This window comes from Ursus americanus, chromosome 6 (genome assembly GCF_024610735.1).
Source record: "Ursus americanus isolate L20-20 chromosome 6, mUrsAme1.1.p, whole genome shotgun sequence".
NCBI lineage: Eukaryota > Metazoa > Chordata > Mammalia > Carnivora > Ursidae > Ursus > Ursus americanus.
In genome coordinates, this window is record NC_142132.1 from 53,176,021 (window position 1) to 53,192,613 (window position 16,593).

Below are 16,593 nucleotides of genomic sequence, written 5' to 3' on the forward strand. Positions count from 1 at the left end.
GGCTCGTGCTGCAGCAGGCCTCTCAGCTGATGACGGGGTTTCTCCAGCTGAGTACCAAGGGGCACCACGGCCACTTAGGCGGTGCTACAGCTGTGTTCTTAGAATGTGGGCTTCCCAAGAGAATCTGGAGTTTTGTGTATCTGATGATATACAAAGATCCTATGATGCAGTTTTGGTATCTGGGTTTGTTACCGATCTGTCTTCCAGCAAGATCCACTCTGGCCAGGTAGGGAGTGTCCACAGCTGAAGTTGGAGGGGTGACAGGGTATAGTGGAAACTCAGCATGTGGCACTTTCGTCCCGTGTGGAACTGTTAGCTTTGGCCTGTTCCATGTGGGAATTGTTGGCCCAGCTGGAAATCTGGGTTTTTAAATAAAGTCTGAATTTTTAAGGTGTTGACATTAACTGCAGGCAAACAAACCTATTTAGACCCATTTGACCCCGAGCCAGTTTCCTATAGGACATCACTCCTTCAGGGCGTCTTCTGGGGCTCAAGTCTGAGAAACACTCCCCAGCACCCACCCTGGGAAAGCCCACTGCAGAGCCCAGAAAGGACACTTCCTGGATCCCGCCCTGGCTGCTGAACTCCAGACTCTGAGGAGGAGGAGGGGGCTGGGAGAGAGATTGAGGGAGGGAGGGAGGGAGGGAATGAGCACCCCCAGTGCTGGGGCACAGCACACAGCTCCGGGCCCGCCCGGCTACCTCAGAGACCGAGGAGTGGCAGGAGGCGGCTTTTTGCACCATCCGCTGTGCAAAGAGCTTTTTGAGCCGCAGGTAATCCTCCAGGACCACCTTGAGCAGCGAGCCCTGGGGGAGGGAGAGGGTTAACCCCCCACCGAGGCCCTCCCCTGCCTGCCGCAGCCCTCACTCCTGACACTGATGGGGGTGATGGGGGTGATGGGTGAGAGTAGTCTAGGGTACACAGGCTCCTGATCCAAGGCAGAGCCTGGTGACAGGGACCAGCCGGAGCCCACGTGGGCTCCAGGCCACCGCAGGCTGAAGCAGCTCCCTGTCCGCCCAGTGCCCGGGCCCCGCTTTCCGCACGGTCATTCCTGCCTAGTGGAAGGCAGATCAAGCCGAGCCTAGAGGTGGAGAAAGTTGTTCCCTGGGATCCTCCCCCATCCCTGTGTCCTCTGGAGCGAGTCACAGCGCAGTCAGAGGTCTGGGTGCAGGGCCCTGAGGGGGGTGGTGCGGGAGCCCGCAGGGAGGACTCACCTTGATGGGTCCCTCCCGAATGATCTGGCCCAGCTTGGCAATGTTGTCATACTCCTGGATGGCTGCCCGCAGGTATCGGTCATCGTCAGGCTTGGCTGCTGCCGGTTCACGCCCAAAAGTTCCCTGGGGAGAGAACCCGAGCTGGAGCAGACGTAGACTGCACGCACACACGTGTACATACACACGGGGCTATGGCTACAGCCCCCCGCCCCGCAGCTCTGGCCGCGGCTCACGTGGGTGCGGGTGGGGCTGTTCCACAGGTCTGCGATCTCGCTCAGGTTCTCGGGCAGGTCGTCCTCGTGCTCTGCCTGGGCAGCCAGCTCCAGGTTCCGGCAGAAAGGATCCAGCCACACGGGGTTGGCTCTGCGCATGGGGAGTGGGGCAGGGGTGGAGTGAGGAGGGACAGCCTGAATACACAGGTGCCTTGTAGCTTCACCTCTGACCCCTGCCCTTTTCCCTGGCCAGCAAGGGACTGGGGGTTCAGGGTCATGAGAAGGAGGCCCCTTGCCTGTGGCCCTCGGGGTGTACCCTCCCACACTAGGATCCTGCAAGAACCAGGACAGTGTGTCAGTCTGGATCAGCTTTGGTTTAAAGGCCTCACTCTGTACCTGGTATCCAAAGTCTGTGTCCCCTGGAACTGGGGGCCCAGTTAGGTGTGGATCCTAGCTCAGCCAATAGTTTGTGTGTAGAGAAGGGTGACTGCCCCACTAGGGGGCACCCCCACCCCAGGTTTTAGCTAGTCTGGTCCCTCAGAGCTTGAGGGGTGGTAGAGAACCTACTCCAGTTGGGTCCTGGGCAGGCCTCCCCAAAGTGCACCCTGAGGGCTCAGGGACCCCACTCACCCATCGAAGGAATACTTGTTGGTGTTGGGCATGTCCATGATGTCGATGAAACCACGGTTCCCTGGAGGGAGAAGCGCTGGGGCATGGAGGGCAGGGGTGCACCCTGCTGGGCCAGGGGAGCCGAGCCAGCCTTGTGAGGCCTAGGCAGGCGCTCTAGGCCCCTCGAGGCCCCTCCTGCGCTCTCAGCCCCGCCCCCCAGCCCTTGCTCACCTGCTGAGCCAGCCACAATGGCTTTGAGCTTCCTCTTGTGTCTGGAGGGAAGCAGAGAGAGGGGCTGGTGAAGGAGGCTGGACTGGGCTGACGTCTCAGGGCCCTGCCTGCCTCTGTGACCGTCCCAGGAGCGGGGCTGGTCAGCCTATCCCAGGGCAGGGAGTGGGGGTCACTCACACGGTCCTGTAGTACCAGTTCATGAGGATGAAGAGCATGGCCGCCAGGAAGAGGAGAATGGCCAGGACAATGATCGCCATCTGGGGGAGCAGGGCCAGGCATGAGTGGGCGAGAGCGCCCGGGGCAGGGGGGCGGCGGGGCTGCGTGCGCCCAGGACTACCTGCAGGGCAGACATGTCGTCGGGCAGCCGGACAGAGATGGCAGGCTGCACATCCAGGACGTTGTAGTTCCGGAAGAGATTCCGTAGCTGCTCCTTGTTCTCGTCAATCATCTGGATCACCCTGCGCGAGGGGCAGGGGCCTCAGCTCCCCTCAGCCATTCCTTAAGGGCTTGTCCCACGCAGAAAGGTCTGCCGAGCTCCTGCCTCCGCCTCCCAAATTCACTCCCACCAAGCCTTGCAAGATCAAATCCCACCCAGCGAGAAGAGCTTCGTGCCTTACAGGTTCACCACCCCTCACCCAAGATCCTGCTTGCTCCTCACGACTCATGTAACACTCCCATTTTACAGATGGAGAGAGTAAGGCTCAGAGGGATGGAGGACACCCCCAAACTATTCTCTACCAGGCCTGCCCACCTCTGGGGGGAAGCCCCCACACAGCCGGCTTGATTGTGTTATCTGCCTCCTTTGGGGGGTCCCCTCCCCAACTCCAGGGCAGGAAGGTGGGCCGATGGTCTGAGCACAGACCCCACCCACCGGTCCACGTCCAGGATGCGGTTGGTATCGCGGTTCACCACATGGATGAGCAGCTCTGTCTGTGCGAAGTTCACCCGACCCTTCTTGTCCACATGGAACTAGGCGAGAAGGGGCATCATGGGCTGTGACAGGAGCAAGGGATGGGATGGGGAGCCCCTCCTGGCCTGCCCTGCCACTAAACCTGTCACTGCTGAGTGCTCCCCGAGGACCAAGCGTGATGCCAGTCACTTCCCCGCATCGGGCCAGGCACTGTTACTAGCCCCATTTTACAGGTGGTGATACTGAGGGCCAGAGACGCGGAAGGACTTTCCTAAGGCCACGTGGCTTAGGGAATGACTGAGGCGGCACAGACCCCCTTACCGACCCCTCATCTCTCCGTGATGCCCTGTCCCTGTGGCCTGGTCCTCCTCCCCTCAAAGCTGCTAGCCCCAGGGCGGTTCCATGGGGCACCTGCACGTCATCAGTGTTGACAATGGCGCCAGTGATGTTGGAGAGCAGGCCGATGAACTCCTCCTCGAAGCCACGCACGCGGTCGGGGATCTCGTTAATGACGATCTTGACACGCTGGTCGTCCCTCAGGATGTAGATGCCGACGATGGCCGTGTCATTGTGGCCTGCCAGGTCCCGGGCCACGATGTCCACCACAAAGTAGCCAGGGCTGTAGGCCATGAAGAGGTCGAAGGTACGCAGGATGCCATCCACACTCCCTGCAGGAAGAGCCCAGGGGCAGGGGCAGCTCAGGGGCCACCCAGTGCCCCGAATCCCCTGGGGAGGGGCAAGGGCCAGGGCATTTGGACACACTGACGGGAGGCGGCATCTGAGGCCGCAAGTGGCTGCAGGGCCCGGGAGAGAGCAGAGATGACCGAGGAGGGGGGACAGGTGAGTGTGAGTGTTGATCGGAGGGAGCAGTGGCGTTGGCCTCGGCTCGGCTGGTGACGACCCTCAGAGAAGGCAGCCGGTGAGCAGGTACTTCTAGAGATTTTTTAAGTTTTTACTCAAACCCTGCGAGTTCCAACACAGCTGTGGGCTGCACTGACCTAAGGACGATAAGTTTGGGACTCTGTTGTCCCATGCTGGGGGACCAGGGGACACGTCTGAGCCCCCCAGTGACTCTCTCTCACACACACACGCACTTCAGAATTCCACAGCCGCACGAGAGAGACGACGAGAGGTGGTGCGGCGGTCTTCGAAGACCGTAGACCTGGGTTCAAGGTCTGCCACTTTCTAGCTGTGTGACCTTTAGCAAGCTCCGTAGCCTCTCTGTGCCTTAATTTACTAAACGAGGAGCAGTAGCAGATCAGAGGACAAAGGGATGGCGTCTGGTGGTGTGACTGGAGGAGGTGGCCTGTGAATTAGGCTTCAGAGGATGGCTGGAGCGCATCTGAAGGCAGAGGTCAAGGTCAGGATGGTGTTTCAGGAGGTGAAGACTGAGGGCGAAGGCCAATGGCGGGTGGTATTGAAAAGGCTGAAGGAGTGGTGAGGCGTTCAGCTCGGGTGGGCACGGGGCCCTTACAGGTAGTGGGGGCTGTGGAAACAGCAAGACGGACTGGGAGGAAGACCTGGTGAACCTTGAAAGCCAGGCCAAGGAAGGAGTCTAGATTGACTCTAGTAGACAAGAGTGGGGAAGGGGTGGGGTCTAGAAATAAGGTCATGGGACACCCACCAGGACACCTGCTCGAACCTGACCCAAGAGGCTCAGCTGTCCACACGGGCAAATGCACAAGTCAGCGTGCATACCTTCAGGTAACGTGTGCTCCCCAGTGCTCACCACGATGCCTGACCCAGGGGCAGAGAAGTGCGCAAACGGGAAGACAGGTGGACGTGTGGAAAGGAGGATGCGAAGGTGGATGGATGAGTGGACGGGGCAGATGGGTGGATGCGTGGACGAGAGAGGAAGGCTGGATGGATGCTCGGGGGTGCAGACTGACACATGGGTTGATGATAGATGGATGAGAAGATGGAAGGAAGGAAGGAGAAAGTGGGTAGTAGATGGAGAGGTGGAGAGGTGGATCTGGGACTAGAAAGGCAGATGGTGGAAGGGATTAACAAGGGGCTAGCTCTATGGCGGCTGGGTGGCTGGGTGGACAGAAGGATTCGCATGGCTGGCTGGCCAGCTACTCATACCCTGTGGTGCCCACACAGACCCCATCTCCTCCAGACTACAGTCCATGCAGTGACCGAGGTCTCGGGTGGAGGCTCCTACCCATGGTGAAGACCTGTCCCACGTCCTCAGAGTCATTGGCGAGGGCCCGGAAGTAGTGGACGGCCAGGATGCCGTAGAAGACGAGGCTGTTGTTGCCAATGTCTGCATCCAGGGCCAGCACCTGGATCAACTCTGAGCCCACCTTGGCGTCGGTGGCCACTCCTGCGGAACAGGCGGGCGGGTGTCAGCGGCAGGGCAGGGGTCCCCCCGCAGCCCGGCCCCGGGCCCGGCCCCCATACCTGCAGTGTATTCGGCCTTGGTGAAGCGCGGGGGCTGGTCGTTGATGTCTTCCAGCACGACACGCACCTCCTGCAGGGTGAGGTCAGTGACCAGGTCGAGGGCCGGGGAGGGCCCCCGCGGGGGTGTCCAGCTGCGGTTGCTCGAGGCCTTGACGATGAAGGAGAAGACCGCTTCCCGCTCCCGGTCCAGGTCCCGCAGCACCAGCAGGCGCCCGTCAGGCCGCAGAAGGAAGTTCTTCTCTTCGTTGCCGGCTGGGGGCGGGACCAAGGCACGGGGTGAGGGGATGGGGCCGGGGTGGGGCACGGTGGGGTCGTCTCCAGCCCCGGGCCCTAGGGCACCAGCCCCTGCAGGCCCCACCTGCAATGGAGTAGTACACGACGGCGTTGGGGCCCTCGTCCGCGTCCACGGCGCCTGTCACGTTGCCCACGAGGGTGCCGCGTGGAGAGTGCTCGGGCACTGTCAGCAACTGGTACTGGGGGCTGCCTTTCTGCGGGGGGAGGGGGAGGTCACAGGAGGCCAAGGTCGGAGGGCCCTTGCAGTGCCTTTGGCGGGTGCTGAGGGAATTCACTGCCCAGGCCCTGTGCGGTGAGCAGAACTTCTGGAACGTCAAGAAAGCATGGGCTGGGCCTGGCCTGTTCTATGAAGCATCCCGGCCCCTGACCGGATGTTTGAACAAGGGGGCACACTCACAGACATGTGCATGCACTCACACCCCTGCACTCAGCGGTCTCCGGGGAACCTCGCATCCCACGTGCACACGAGAAAACCCCCGCCGAGCCGCAGAGTCTGAGCGGACAGGCGGGGTCAGCCCCAGCTCTGAAGCGGAGCTGAAGTTAGGCTTCCCGCGCTTGTCTGCAATCAGGAGAGCTGCGGCTGCACCAGTCGGGCCTGCGTGCTTTTCTGGCTGCCGCGTGTGCCCTGACAGAGCTGCTCAAGAGACAGTTGTTCTGGGAGGTGCGGGCGACTTCCCGTGCGTCCGGCACACTACGCTGTGTGCACAGGAGAGTGAGCATGTGTGCCTGCAGGCAGGTGAGTCCCTGTGTGGGTGTGGCTGGTGCCCGGGGGCGGGGGTGGGGGGGCTCACTGGAGGCCTCACAAAGAGGGGTTCATTGTCGTCGATGTCCTCCAGGGCCACTTGCAGCGGCTGCATGGTCTCATACGGCACTGGCTGGCCCAGGTCGCTGGCCACCAGGATGAGCTGGGGACAGAGGGACACAGTCAGAGGAGGGCACTCCCGGCGGGGCCAGCTCGCCACCCTGGCAGGCATTCTAGGTGGGGAGGGGGTGGCCCTTGCGCCCGGAGGAAAGCCCCGCCCTCGGCCCCACCCCACGCTCCGGGCCCCGCCCCCTTACGCTGTACAGGGCCTGTTTCTCGCGGTCCAGGCGCTGAGCTGTCTGGATGAGGCCGCTGATGGGGTCGATGGTGAAGTACTCCCAGTCCCGGTTGCCCGCCGTCTTCAGGAAGCTGTAGCGCACGGCCCCATTGAGGCCCTCGTCCTTGTCCGTGGCATAGGCTTCGTATACATTGGAGCGCAGCGGGATCTCCTGCAGGGGGTGGGGGGGTTGGCAGGGAGGCTCCTGGGGCGTCTGAGAGAATCCCAGCTCCCGGGGCCTGGTGGCGCTCTTGTTCTTTGTCCTCACTCAGCAGAATGTCCACGCCACCTTCCAGCGTCCTTAGGAAACGTCTGCCTGCTCAGCTGGACTCGCCTGGAGTCTTGAGCACGAGCTAGAACATTCCTTCACCCCACCCCCACTCCCTGCCCCGAGATGGTCCTGCCTGGTCTCCATCTGTCCTGCCTGGTCTCCATCCACCGTGCTTCAAACTCTCTCAGGGTTATTGCCCTTCCAGGGACTTCCATCCCTTGGGTCCCACTGGAAGGCAGAAGCGGAATTCAGAAGCTGAGGCCACAGCTACCCCTCTGTCCCTGAGTCTGTATTGCTCTCTGCTACCCTAATCACAGGAGCCCTAGGTGTCCCCAGACAACACCGTCTACCCAGTGGGGTACCTGACAATGAGGGACAGGCAGGTAGGGTGACATGGTAGACAGAGACAACAGCTGGGTTCTAGTCTGTTACGAATTCGCCGTGTGACTTGGACATGCACCCCACCTCTCTGGGCCTCAGGCTCCTGATTCCCTTGAGTTAAGTCTGAGATCTCAAGAAATCTCAGGGACATCATATACGGACCCATAATATGGCTGCACAGAGCACAAGGAAAAGAGCACGTTTCTTGGTTTTTACTTGAAAAATTACCAGCTCAGCATAGTTTTACTGTGTATCTCACTGGTCATGACAATGACCAGAAACCCCAAATGGCAGTTGCACCTAATTAAAAGCAAGTACGATGGCACAGCGAGCGTTACTTAACACACGCTGGCGTTGGGGAGACACGGATCTTTCAAAATACGGTGTCTTGTAGGGAAAAACGCAGCAAATGGGGCCTTTGTTGTGGAAAAGAACTAGATTATTAATTTATATCTTGCCTCCTTCCACAAAAAAGATTTGAGATCACTGACAAGAATGTATAAATTATAGCAACAGCGAACAAGTTAAAAAAAAATCAGGGTAAAGAAAAAGAAATGGTTGGCAGGAAAATGGAAACTGAGGGGTGGGGTGCAATGTCTGTGTACTACGTCCCTGCAGGGCCACTCAGCTTGGGCTGGCTGCTCCGAGCTCCCTAGTGGGCAGCGCAAAGAGGACCACTCCCTCATTGACGTGGGCACCAGAAAAAGCAGCTCACAAGGTAGGAGCACAGCGTGTCCTGGTGCTCAGCCCTGGGAGATATGTCTCCTGTGGGACCTCAAAGAGGGGACAGAGTGACAAGGACCCGATGTTGACATTCTGAGAGGTGGAGGCATGCTGAAGTTCGGGGAACAGAGAACAAGTGGGAGACCTCCCCCTCTCCAGGAGACCAGCACCGAGCAGGTCGGGCCTGGGTGCTGAGAGGAAGGAGGGGGCAGGGCAGGAGATAAAAGAGTGCTCCCTGCCTTTACGAGGCAATTTAGAGCAAGGGATGAAAGAAGGATTGAGGAATTCTGGAACCTCAGCCACTTCCCCTTGTTTCTTATTTGGATGCCCATCCCCAATTCCTAGGGCTGGTATCAGCAGGAACAGCAGACAGACGGAAGGAACATGTGTGTTTATTTTGGGACACAAATACGGGGGAAGTGGGTGTCCGGGGAGGCTGCCTTTTTTGGCAGACGTCTAGGAGCAAGAGCGAGGGCATCTACTATTCTTAGTCCCCTTTGCAGATGGAAAGCCACTCAGACAAGTCTCTTTCTCAAGGTCACAGTAGTGACCGTCAGACTTGCGCCCGGGACCTTGTGGTGGCATAGCTCATACTACTCCCCACTCTTCAGGACTGCCCTGTGTGTCACTGAGCAAGTCTGTCTCCCTCTCTGGCCTCAGTTTCCCCACCTTCCCAGTGGGACCCTTTCACTCTTCCAGGAGTGACTGTGGGAGGGAGACGGTGGTGGGCGGGAGGCCTGGGGGACGGCGGTACCTCTCTGATGTGGAGGACGGTGCCGTTGGGCGGGCGCACGAAGACAGGTCGGTTATCGTTGACGTCGATGACCTCCACCAGGAGCATGGTGGTGCCCCAGAGTGGGGGCTGTCCGCCATCCGTGGCCACCACGGTCAGGTTGAACCTCTCGTAGGACTGCAGCGGCCGCTTTGTCGTCACCAGACCTGAGTCCGTGTCCACGTGGAAGGCCTCTGGCAGGCGGGACAGGAGAGCAGGGCCTGGCTCTGGCTGAGATGTCCCTCCCGTCCCTCCTCCTCCTCCTGGCCCGGGGCTGCATGCCGGACCACCTGCTCCTCCCACGCCCAAGGCACCCCGGGTGGGGAGCGGGCTACTTACCCACGCCGGGGCCCTCGAGTGAGTAGGCCAGCTCCCCATTGGGGCCCTCATCCTGGTCTGTGGCCAGCATGGTGATGACTGAGGTGCCCGGCGGCTCATTCTCATACACGCTCGTGCTGAACTGGGGCTTGGAGAACTGGGGCCGGCAGTCGTTGACGTCCAGCACCTGGATCACCACCTGGGGGGGGGAGGTCAAAGGTCAGGAGCTTACTGAGGGGCTGCTTGAGGCAACCCTGTCACACAGGAGTAAGCCCGGGTAGACAGCACCCGCTACTGGAGTCTGACCTCAATTTCTTTACCACCTGCCCCCCCAGTCTCCGTTTCCAGCTGTACACTGGGGACAGGATCTCATCTCTCAGGGGCCGGTAAGGCTCACCCATGATGCACAGCGCCTGGCCCCGGTACATGCTCTCCAGCTAGTCCAGTGGTTACCAGGTGTCTGTGTCTGGGTCCTGAAGCAGGAGCCCTCCCCACCCACCTCCCACTCTGTCCTTTGCTCCTTCCCACCGGAGCCCTCTACAGCTGACTCAAATCTCTGGACCTTAATGCCGGACTGTGATTCCTCCACTCTCAACTTTCCCTCTTGATTGGGATTTGTGTCTGGCTTGGGGCTTGGCTCCCTCGGCTGACCGCTCAGCCCAGGGCGGGGCCTACGGACACACCAGGACGGAGGCTGTCCCTCCCCTGGCTGCGGAGGCCCTGGCGGACCGCGTCCACATGAGAGCCCTTCACAGCTGTGATTTTAAGAACGCTTTTCCGTGCACAAAGCACCTTCCAACTCCCCATCTCCCTGCCTCACCACTGCCTGGGGCAGGAGGCATCTTCCTTGCTGACCCTGCCTCCCACCCACTGCAGAGTTGACAGCTGAGGCTCAGGGGGCTTATACGCCAAATGCAGAGTGCTCAGCCAGGGCAGTCTTAGTCTTCTGACTCCGAATACTGTGCTTTCCCCAGCACAGCAGAGTGATGGGGACGGGATTCAGGTGTGTGAGTGCTCCCAGCCCCTTCCCCTACCTGCTCACAAGACTTCGTCTTTGCCCACCCAGCTGCTCCCCAGCCCCCGTGCTCCAGGAGAGTTTTCCTTGGATGGTTAGGCTATTGTGGGGAGAAATGGCAGGACTGTGTACAGAAAGACGGGACTGGAGGAGGCAGGAACAGGAAGAAGAAAGAAGAAGAAAGCAGAGCCTCAAGGCGTGGGCCTTGGGACAGAAGTGGGGTAGAGCTTAGAAGGTGGCACGTTGGCCTCAGGGGAACCCTGTTGTAGCTAGAGCCTGAAGGGGCCCGGGGCTGGGAACTGGAAACCCCCTTACTGTCCTTTAAGGGACATAAATAAAAATAACCGTGTTACAGTTATGTTTGGTTGCTGGGCTGTGTTTCTTTCACTGGGACACCGTGGGCAGTGGGACCTGTGGAGCCCCAGGCTTTCCTTGGGTTTCACTTGGGTAGGTTTAAACACTGTCTTCGCAGGGGGTTGGCACAAGAGATCTCTCTTAGAGAGTCTCCATCTCCCTAAGCCACCTGCATTTTGACTCACCCAGCTAAGCTCCTGCTGGCTCCTCCTGCCACCATGCCTCCGAGGGGACAGGGAGGCTCTGCCCCCGGTCTGCCGCATTCTCTGGAGGAAACGCTTTGCTTGCTGCCTCCACCATTCCAGTCCTTAGGGTCCCTGGCCCGGGCTGGTGGCCCTTACCTGCACCGAATTTTCTCGACGGTTGCTGGCTATATCCCCAGGGTTGTCTTTGGCCAAGGCCGTCAGAATATAGTGGTCCTTCTTCTCCCGGTCCAGAGAGGACAGCACATAGATGTCACCCTAGGAGGGGGAGGGTGGAATCAGTTCCTTCATCAATCCAGCTGATATTTTTTGAGCATACCCTCTACAGCAGACATTGTTCTAGGCTCTGGAGATGCGCCTCCGAAGAGACAACAGCCCCTACCCCCAGGGAGCTTGGATTCTAGTGGCTCTGCTTGCCCCCATGACTCCCATCCACCCGGAGATGGGATGGACAGCCCAGGCTGGAGCTCGCTACCCGGCCAGGTATAGAGCAGTAGTCTGTAAGTATTTGCTGGTCACAGTGCCAGGCCAGCAGCATGACCGATTGTTCTCACCGAGCAGGAAGCACAGAACCCTGCTGACAGGGCAGAGTGCAGGGGGATGTGGGCAGTGAGGCGGTAGGGGGAGAGTCCAGTCCTGGCCCCGTCCCTGGGGAAGGCCCTGCCTGGCCGCCCGCCCCCAGGCCACCGCGGTCTCTCCCTGCGCGGAAGCGGCAGCTTGGAACCAATTTAGTCATTTCAAATCATCACCCATCCTTTCTCTTGAGTTTCTCCTTTCCCACAAGTCTGAGACCCATGGCAGCGTGGGGAGGCACCCGGGGGGGGGGGGCTTCTTCCCTCCCCGCCCCCAGCACTGATGTAGGGCCACGTATACAGTAGGTGCTCAAACACTGTGCCCACTTTCTGCAGAGCTTCCGATATCTTTTGACGGTTCCAAAAGCAGTTGCATGGACTCGAGTCCAGTTTTCTAGTCTGGTGGGGACACATCTCAGAATTTTTTTTGTCCCACAAAGGCTAGCTCCAAAAGACTCTGGCCACAGAGACAGAAAGGCCACAGTCCACAGGATGTCTGGGACTCTTGCCAGGCTTGCTGACTTGGTGAGAAAAGCTCTGAGACCACAGACGTCCTGATGGCAGGACCCAGAAACTGGGACGACGATACTTGTGGTGACTTCTCAGCCTCTGACCCCGGGCCCTTCCCACCGCCAGTTTGCCTGCTTACCGTGGTGGGGTTGATGGCAAACTTGCCCTCTCCATCCCCGAGGCTGTACTCAATAAGGGCAAAGTTGCCCGAGTCGGCATCCGTGGCGGTGACAGTCAGGATAACCGTGCCCACGGGCGCATCCTCAAAGATGGCTTCCTGGAGCCCAGCAGGCAGTGAGAGAGAGCGGGCTCGGGTCAGTTCTAGCGTCTACACCCCTGCCCTGAAAACTCACCTGGTAGACAACCCAGGGCACCAAGCTGCTCCTGGGGCGGTTAGGCCCGCGGGGCGCAAAGGCTGGCAGGGTAGGGGTGGAAGATGCCCAAAGGCCCCAAGGCCTGGGCACGGGTCCTGACCTGACTTGTTGCCCGGCTGCCCACCTGGTAGGAAGGCTGGTCAAAGATGGGGTTGTTGTCATTGATGTCCACGATCTCCAGGTAGACGGGGATCTCAGCTGCCCGGGGTGGAGAGCCGTTGTCCGAGGCCCTCACGGTGAAGTTGAGCCAGTGCACTTCCTCATAGTCCACCGTCTGGTTGGCAATGACTTTCCCTAAGACACACAGGCACCCACTGCTGGTTTGGCCGCTCCTCACTCATGGAAGCTCTTCAGAGTATAAAGATCTGGAACTCTGAGGGGCAGGGGTCGCCCAGCAGCACTGCCCAGGGGCAGGCAGGCCAGAGGTCTCACAGCAACTGGTATCAGCTCTTCCCCTTCCCGGAGGGGTGAGAAGCTTCTCCCAAGTCAAAGGGATGAGTACCAGCGAGCCCAGGACCGCCTCGGAGAGAGTCTTCCCTTGGCCTTCTCTCTCCCTACGTGAGACTCATAGTGGAAGCCTGGGTGCTAGAGATGCTGGTGGGGTATCCCAGGGGTCCAGTAGACCTCCGAGGGGGCCTCCACCTCACCTGGGACTCGGTATTCTCCTTCCCTGTAGTTTGGGCATCGGGGGGTGACAGCAACGCTGGCCAGATTGGATCTGGCCCAGCCCACCGAGGGGCTAAGGTAGGGCCCCAAATGGAGGGTGACAAGTGGGCCATGGTTCCCTGTGGAGGCTGAGCGGGCGCAGACACGGGTCCCCCAATCCTCTTCTGGCAGATTTCCCACCCACCTGCTGAGGGGTCTTCCAGCTGGACATAGCCTGGGGGCATCAGGTCCAGCACAGTGTAGGTGATCAGCCCATTGAGGCCCTTGTCCGGGTCCACGGCGGCCACAGCAATGAGCGTGGTGCCTGGGGTGGCCCCCTCCATGATCCGCTCTGTGTAGTGGGTGATCCCGAAGGGCTTGAACTGGGGCGTATTGTCATTGACATCCAGGATGTTGACTGTCAGCTTGGCTGGGGTGGAAGCAGGGGGTGAGGGTGATGTGAGGGACACCAATGTGGCTAGGCCTGGCCTTCCTAAGCGTCAGTCAAGCCCGGAAAGGGTGGTGGCCTTTCACTGTCTTCTTGGGACTCCCTGAAGCTCGACCCAACCCTCGCGCGGTGGCATGTGACCTTTTCCTCTGGTCTGGTCACTCACTCTTCCATAGCGGAAGGGGTTTGGGTTCCACCAACTGGTTGAGTGACCTTGGCAGAGCCCCCGGCCCTTACTGTGACTCAGTTTCCCAACCTGTCCAATGAGGTAGGGCTGTGATGGTCTAAGGGTCGAAGACCCTTTCCATGATTCAGCCTTCTACTTCCTGTCTGAGGTGTCCCCTCTATGTAACCTGCCTGGGCCCTTCCCCTCTGAGCAGGGGACATGTAGGCAATGACCAGGTCTGCTCTTCCTTCCTGAAAACTTGGACCTCGGGCCTGTAAAGACAAGCAGCCAATATCTGCCAGGCCTATCTCCCCATCTCAGCAGCTGTCCGTGCCCTCTAGGCAGGGGTGACTGGAGGCCACCCCTTCACTACGCCCCCTCCGCTTCCTGCTCTGCCCACACAAAATCCACTCCTTTAGCAGCCCCTCCCGGTCGTGCCTCAGGCCGCGGGCAGGGCAGCGGCTGGTGCCCGTCTCTGCTCTGGCACCCTCACCCTCCAAAGTGGTGTCCCGGTCCCCACGGACATTCGTGTTTCCTCGAGCTTTCCTCCCTCTGGGCCAACCCCACAGTTTGCTCTTGGATCTGAGGTTCCTGTCACACGTGCCAGCCACACCCTCCTCACTTGCCCTGACCACGGGACTCAGGCCGAAGTCTCCGCTGGCCGGTCAGTTTCTCAATGCCCATCAGCCTCTACGAAGCCTCCTTCCCACTCTGAGCCTTCGAGTTCAAGCTCACACCCAACTCTGGGCTTCCGGACCCCCCGCCGTTGAGCTCTCACCACTGGGACACAGGGCGACCCTGAGCTTCCCTGTAGCGGCCACCCTTCATGCCGTTCGTATAGCTTGACGACTGGCAGCCCCTGCAGTGAGCGGGTCCCGCTGCTCCCTCCCTGGGGCCAGGCCTGTGCTTGCTCCCCATCTGCCCTGACGGGCTCTGAGTAACCCACAGGAGATGCCGGGGGGAGCCTTACCATTTGGCACACTGACAGAGCGCTCTGGTAGGTCACTGGCATTGTCAATCACTGACAGAGTGACCTCATAGGTGGCAACCAGCTCCCGGTTCAGCGGGGACTTCACCATTACGGACCCTGCAGACCAGACTAGGTTCAGTCTGAAGGGAACCCCCTAACATCTGGGCCTCCCGGGGGCTCTCCTGACTAGCTCTCCCAAACTGCACCAAGAGCAATGACCCCAGTAGAACGGGGACTTGCCGGTGACATCTTTGGCTGGGATGAGACCACAGCGACCTGCAAGTTGGGGGCCCCTCGCTGGCCCCTCGCTCGCTGCTTACTAGCCAGGTAAACTTGGGAACATTATTTACCATCTCTGCACCTGTTTCCTCATTTATAAAATGAGGATAATTACAGTCTGTACCGCAGAGCTGTTTTGAGGATTATAACCGTAAAATGAGTTTACATTTGCGAAGGGTTTAGAACTGTGCTTGACACATCGTGCCATGTAATTGCTGGTTTCAAATGCTTATATTCCACAACCCTGTGCGTATTCTGACACTACCGAACCGTATGCTTAAGTATAGCTAACATGGTAAATTTTATGTCGTGTGCATTTGATTACAATTTAAACAGTGCTTGTATTCTAGGGAGACCAAGTTTAAAGGTCAAGGCAGCTAGAAATCCCTGCGGGTGTTCTCTGGAGGGGACAGTGGTGGGGCAGGCTGGGTAGTCAGACCTATCTCTTTGTCTTGATCAAGTGGGGAATGGCAGGGCCTGATTGTGGGAAACGAGCACTGTCCTGTGTTAATACTAGCCAGGAGCTGTTTTCTTTCCTCCTGCCCCCCACCCCCACATCTCCTGCCTGCCCCTGAATCACAGAGGGACCCTCCAGAGGCTTGAGCTTGAACTGGACAGACCTAGTTGGGCCAATCTCAGGGCTGGCTCTGTTGGAGGGCCTGGTGGCCTAACCCTAGGTGAAACTTTCTGTCTCTCTCCGGCTCCCTCTCAGGCAGTGTGGCCTCTGGGATTCCCTTCCCCCTTGGCAGATCCCCTGCTGGGCTTCTGTCTTCCTCGGGTCCCCAGCCATGGGGCAGTCACTTACCCTGGGCCGCTGCCTCCTCCTCCTCCTCCTCTTCCTACTCTCGCTCCCCGTCCCCGAGGTTGGGGAGCGAGGATGGGGAGAGGGTGGCTGCATTCAGTCTGCAAAGGCTGGGCCATGGCCTTGGCCTGGGCCCCACAGGACAGGAAGGGTGGTAGGGGTGTGGTATGGAGGAAGGCAATGGGGTGAAGCAGAGATGAGGTGGGAAGTGACAGAGAAACCGAGCTCAAACCTGCAGGCCTGCCAGCCATGAGGAAGAGAGAAGAGGGTTAACATCGGTTAGTTCAGGGTGCAGAGGGGATGGAGCAGAGCAGGGCATGGGGGACAGTAGGATTCAGAGCAGACCAGGGCAGGTGGTTTGAGCAGGAAGGGAGTGGAAGGGAAGGGGGGCGGTTTAGGAAGCCAGGGGAGCAAGTGGGAGCCCCATTGGATAGGAGAACTCAGGGAGCTGAGGCTCTGGCAAGAAGAAAGGGGAGGAAAGGTAAGCCAAGGGAGGTAGGGAAAGCACGAGGAAGAGGGGGTAGAGAAGACACTGGAAAGAAAAATAGAGAGAAGTGAGTCAGTTGGAGGGAGAACAGAGAAGAGAAAAGTGGTAGAGGCCTCCGTGGAGCATGAAGGGGGGCTGGGCACCGAGCAGCTCTCCACGGTCCCGACCAATCACCGCACAGGAATTCTGCTCACCTGGGGCGTGGCTAACCCTTCTAAATTCTTCTAGTGCTCCCGGTTTTCCTGTCTTCTTTTTTCTTTTGGGCCTCAGGTGCATATTGAGCGAATCATGCTCTCTGGTTTATTGCAGCCTGTGGTCACTGGCACCACTCTTGTTTTATGTATGTATCCG

The 16,593-nt window shown here is 59.3% G+C and overlaps 1 protein-coding gene across 8 annotated transcripts in view; it reads right to left on the bottom strand.

The window, feature by feature from the left end:
- The window catches only part of CDH23 (cadherin related 23), a 404,613-nt gene that overhangs the window by 2,437 nt on the left and 385,583 nt on the right, over nt 1–16,593 (bottom strand). For 3 of the 8 annotated variants that reach the window (XM_087863049.1, XM_087863047.1, XM_087863044.1), the window contains 20 exons: nt 14,675–14,791; nt 13,296–13,520; nt 12,570–12,739; nt 12,211–12,348; nt 11,128–11,247; nt 9,439–9,616; nt 9,082–9,293; nt 6,933–7,124; nt 6,665–6,778; nt 5,938–6,067; nt 5,580–5,831; nt 5,341–5,502; nt 3,588–3,844; nt 3,138–3,235; nt 2,604–2,724; nt 2,444–2,523; nt 2,267–2,307; nt 2,057–2,159; nt 1,448–1,577; nt 1,215–1,337 (listed from right to left, as the gene is read on the bottom strand). In XM_087863049.1, coding sequence (XP_087719175.1) covers nt 1,215–1,337; nt 1,448–1,577; nt 2,057–2,159; nt 2,267–2,307; nt 2,444–2,523; nt 2,604–2,724; nt 3,138–3,235; nt 3,588–3,844; nt 5,341–5,502; nt 5,580–5,831; nt 5,938–6,067; nt 6,665–6,778; nt 6,933–7,124; nt 9,082–9,293; nt 9,439–9,616; nt 11,128–11,247; nt 12,211–12,348; nt 12,570–12,739; nt 13,296–13,520; nt 14,675–14,791 — 2,963 coding nt within the window. Of the gene's footprint in view, nt 1–701; nt 807–1,214; nt 1,338–1,447; nt 1,578–2,056; nt 2,160–2,266; nt 2,308–2,443; nt 2,524–2,603; nt 2,725–3,137; nt 3,236–3,587; nt 3,845–5,340; nt 5,503–5,579; nt 5,832–5,937; nt 6,068–6,664; nt 6,779–6,932; nt 7,125–9,081; nt 9,294–9,438; nt 9,617–11,127; nt 11,248–12,210; nt 12,349–12,569; nt 12,740–13,295; nt 13,521–14,674; nt 14,792–16,593 lie in introns of all 8 variants that reach the window. The other 5 variants (XM_087863048.1, XM_087863046.1, XM_087863051.1 and 2 more) reach the window with 3 other exon arrangements.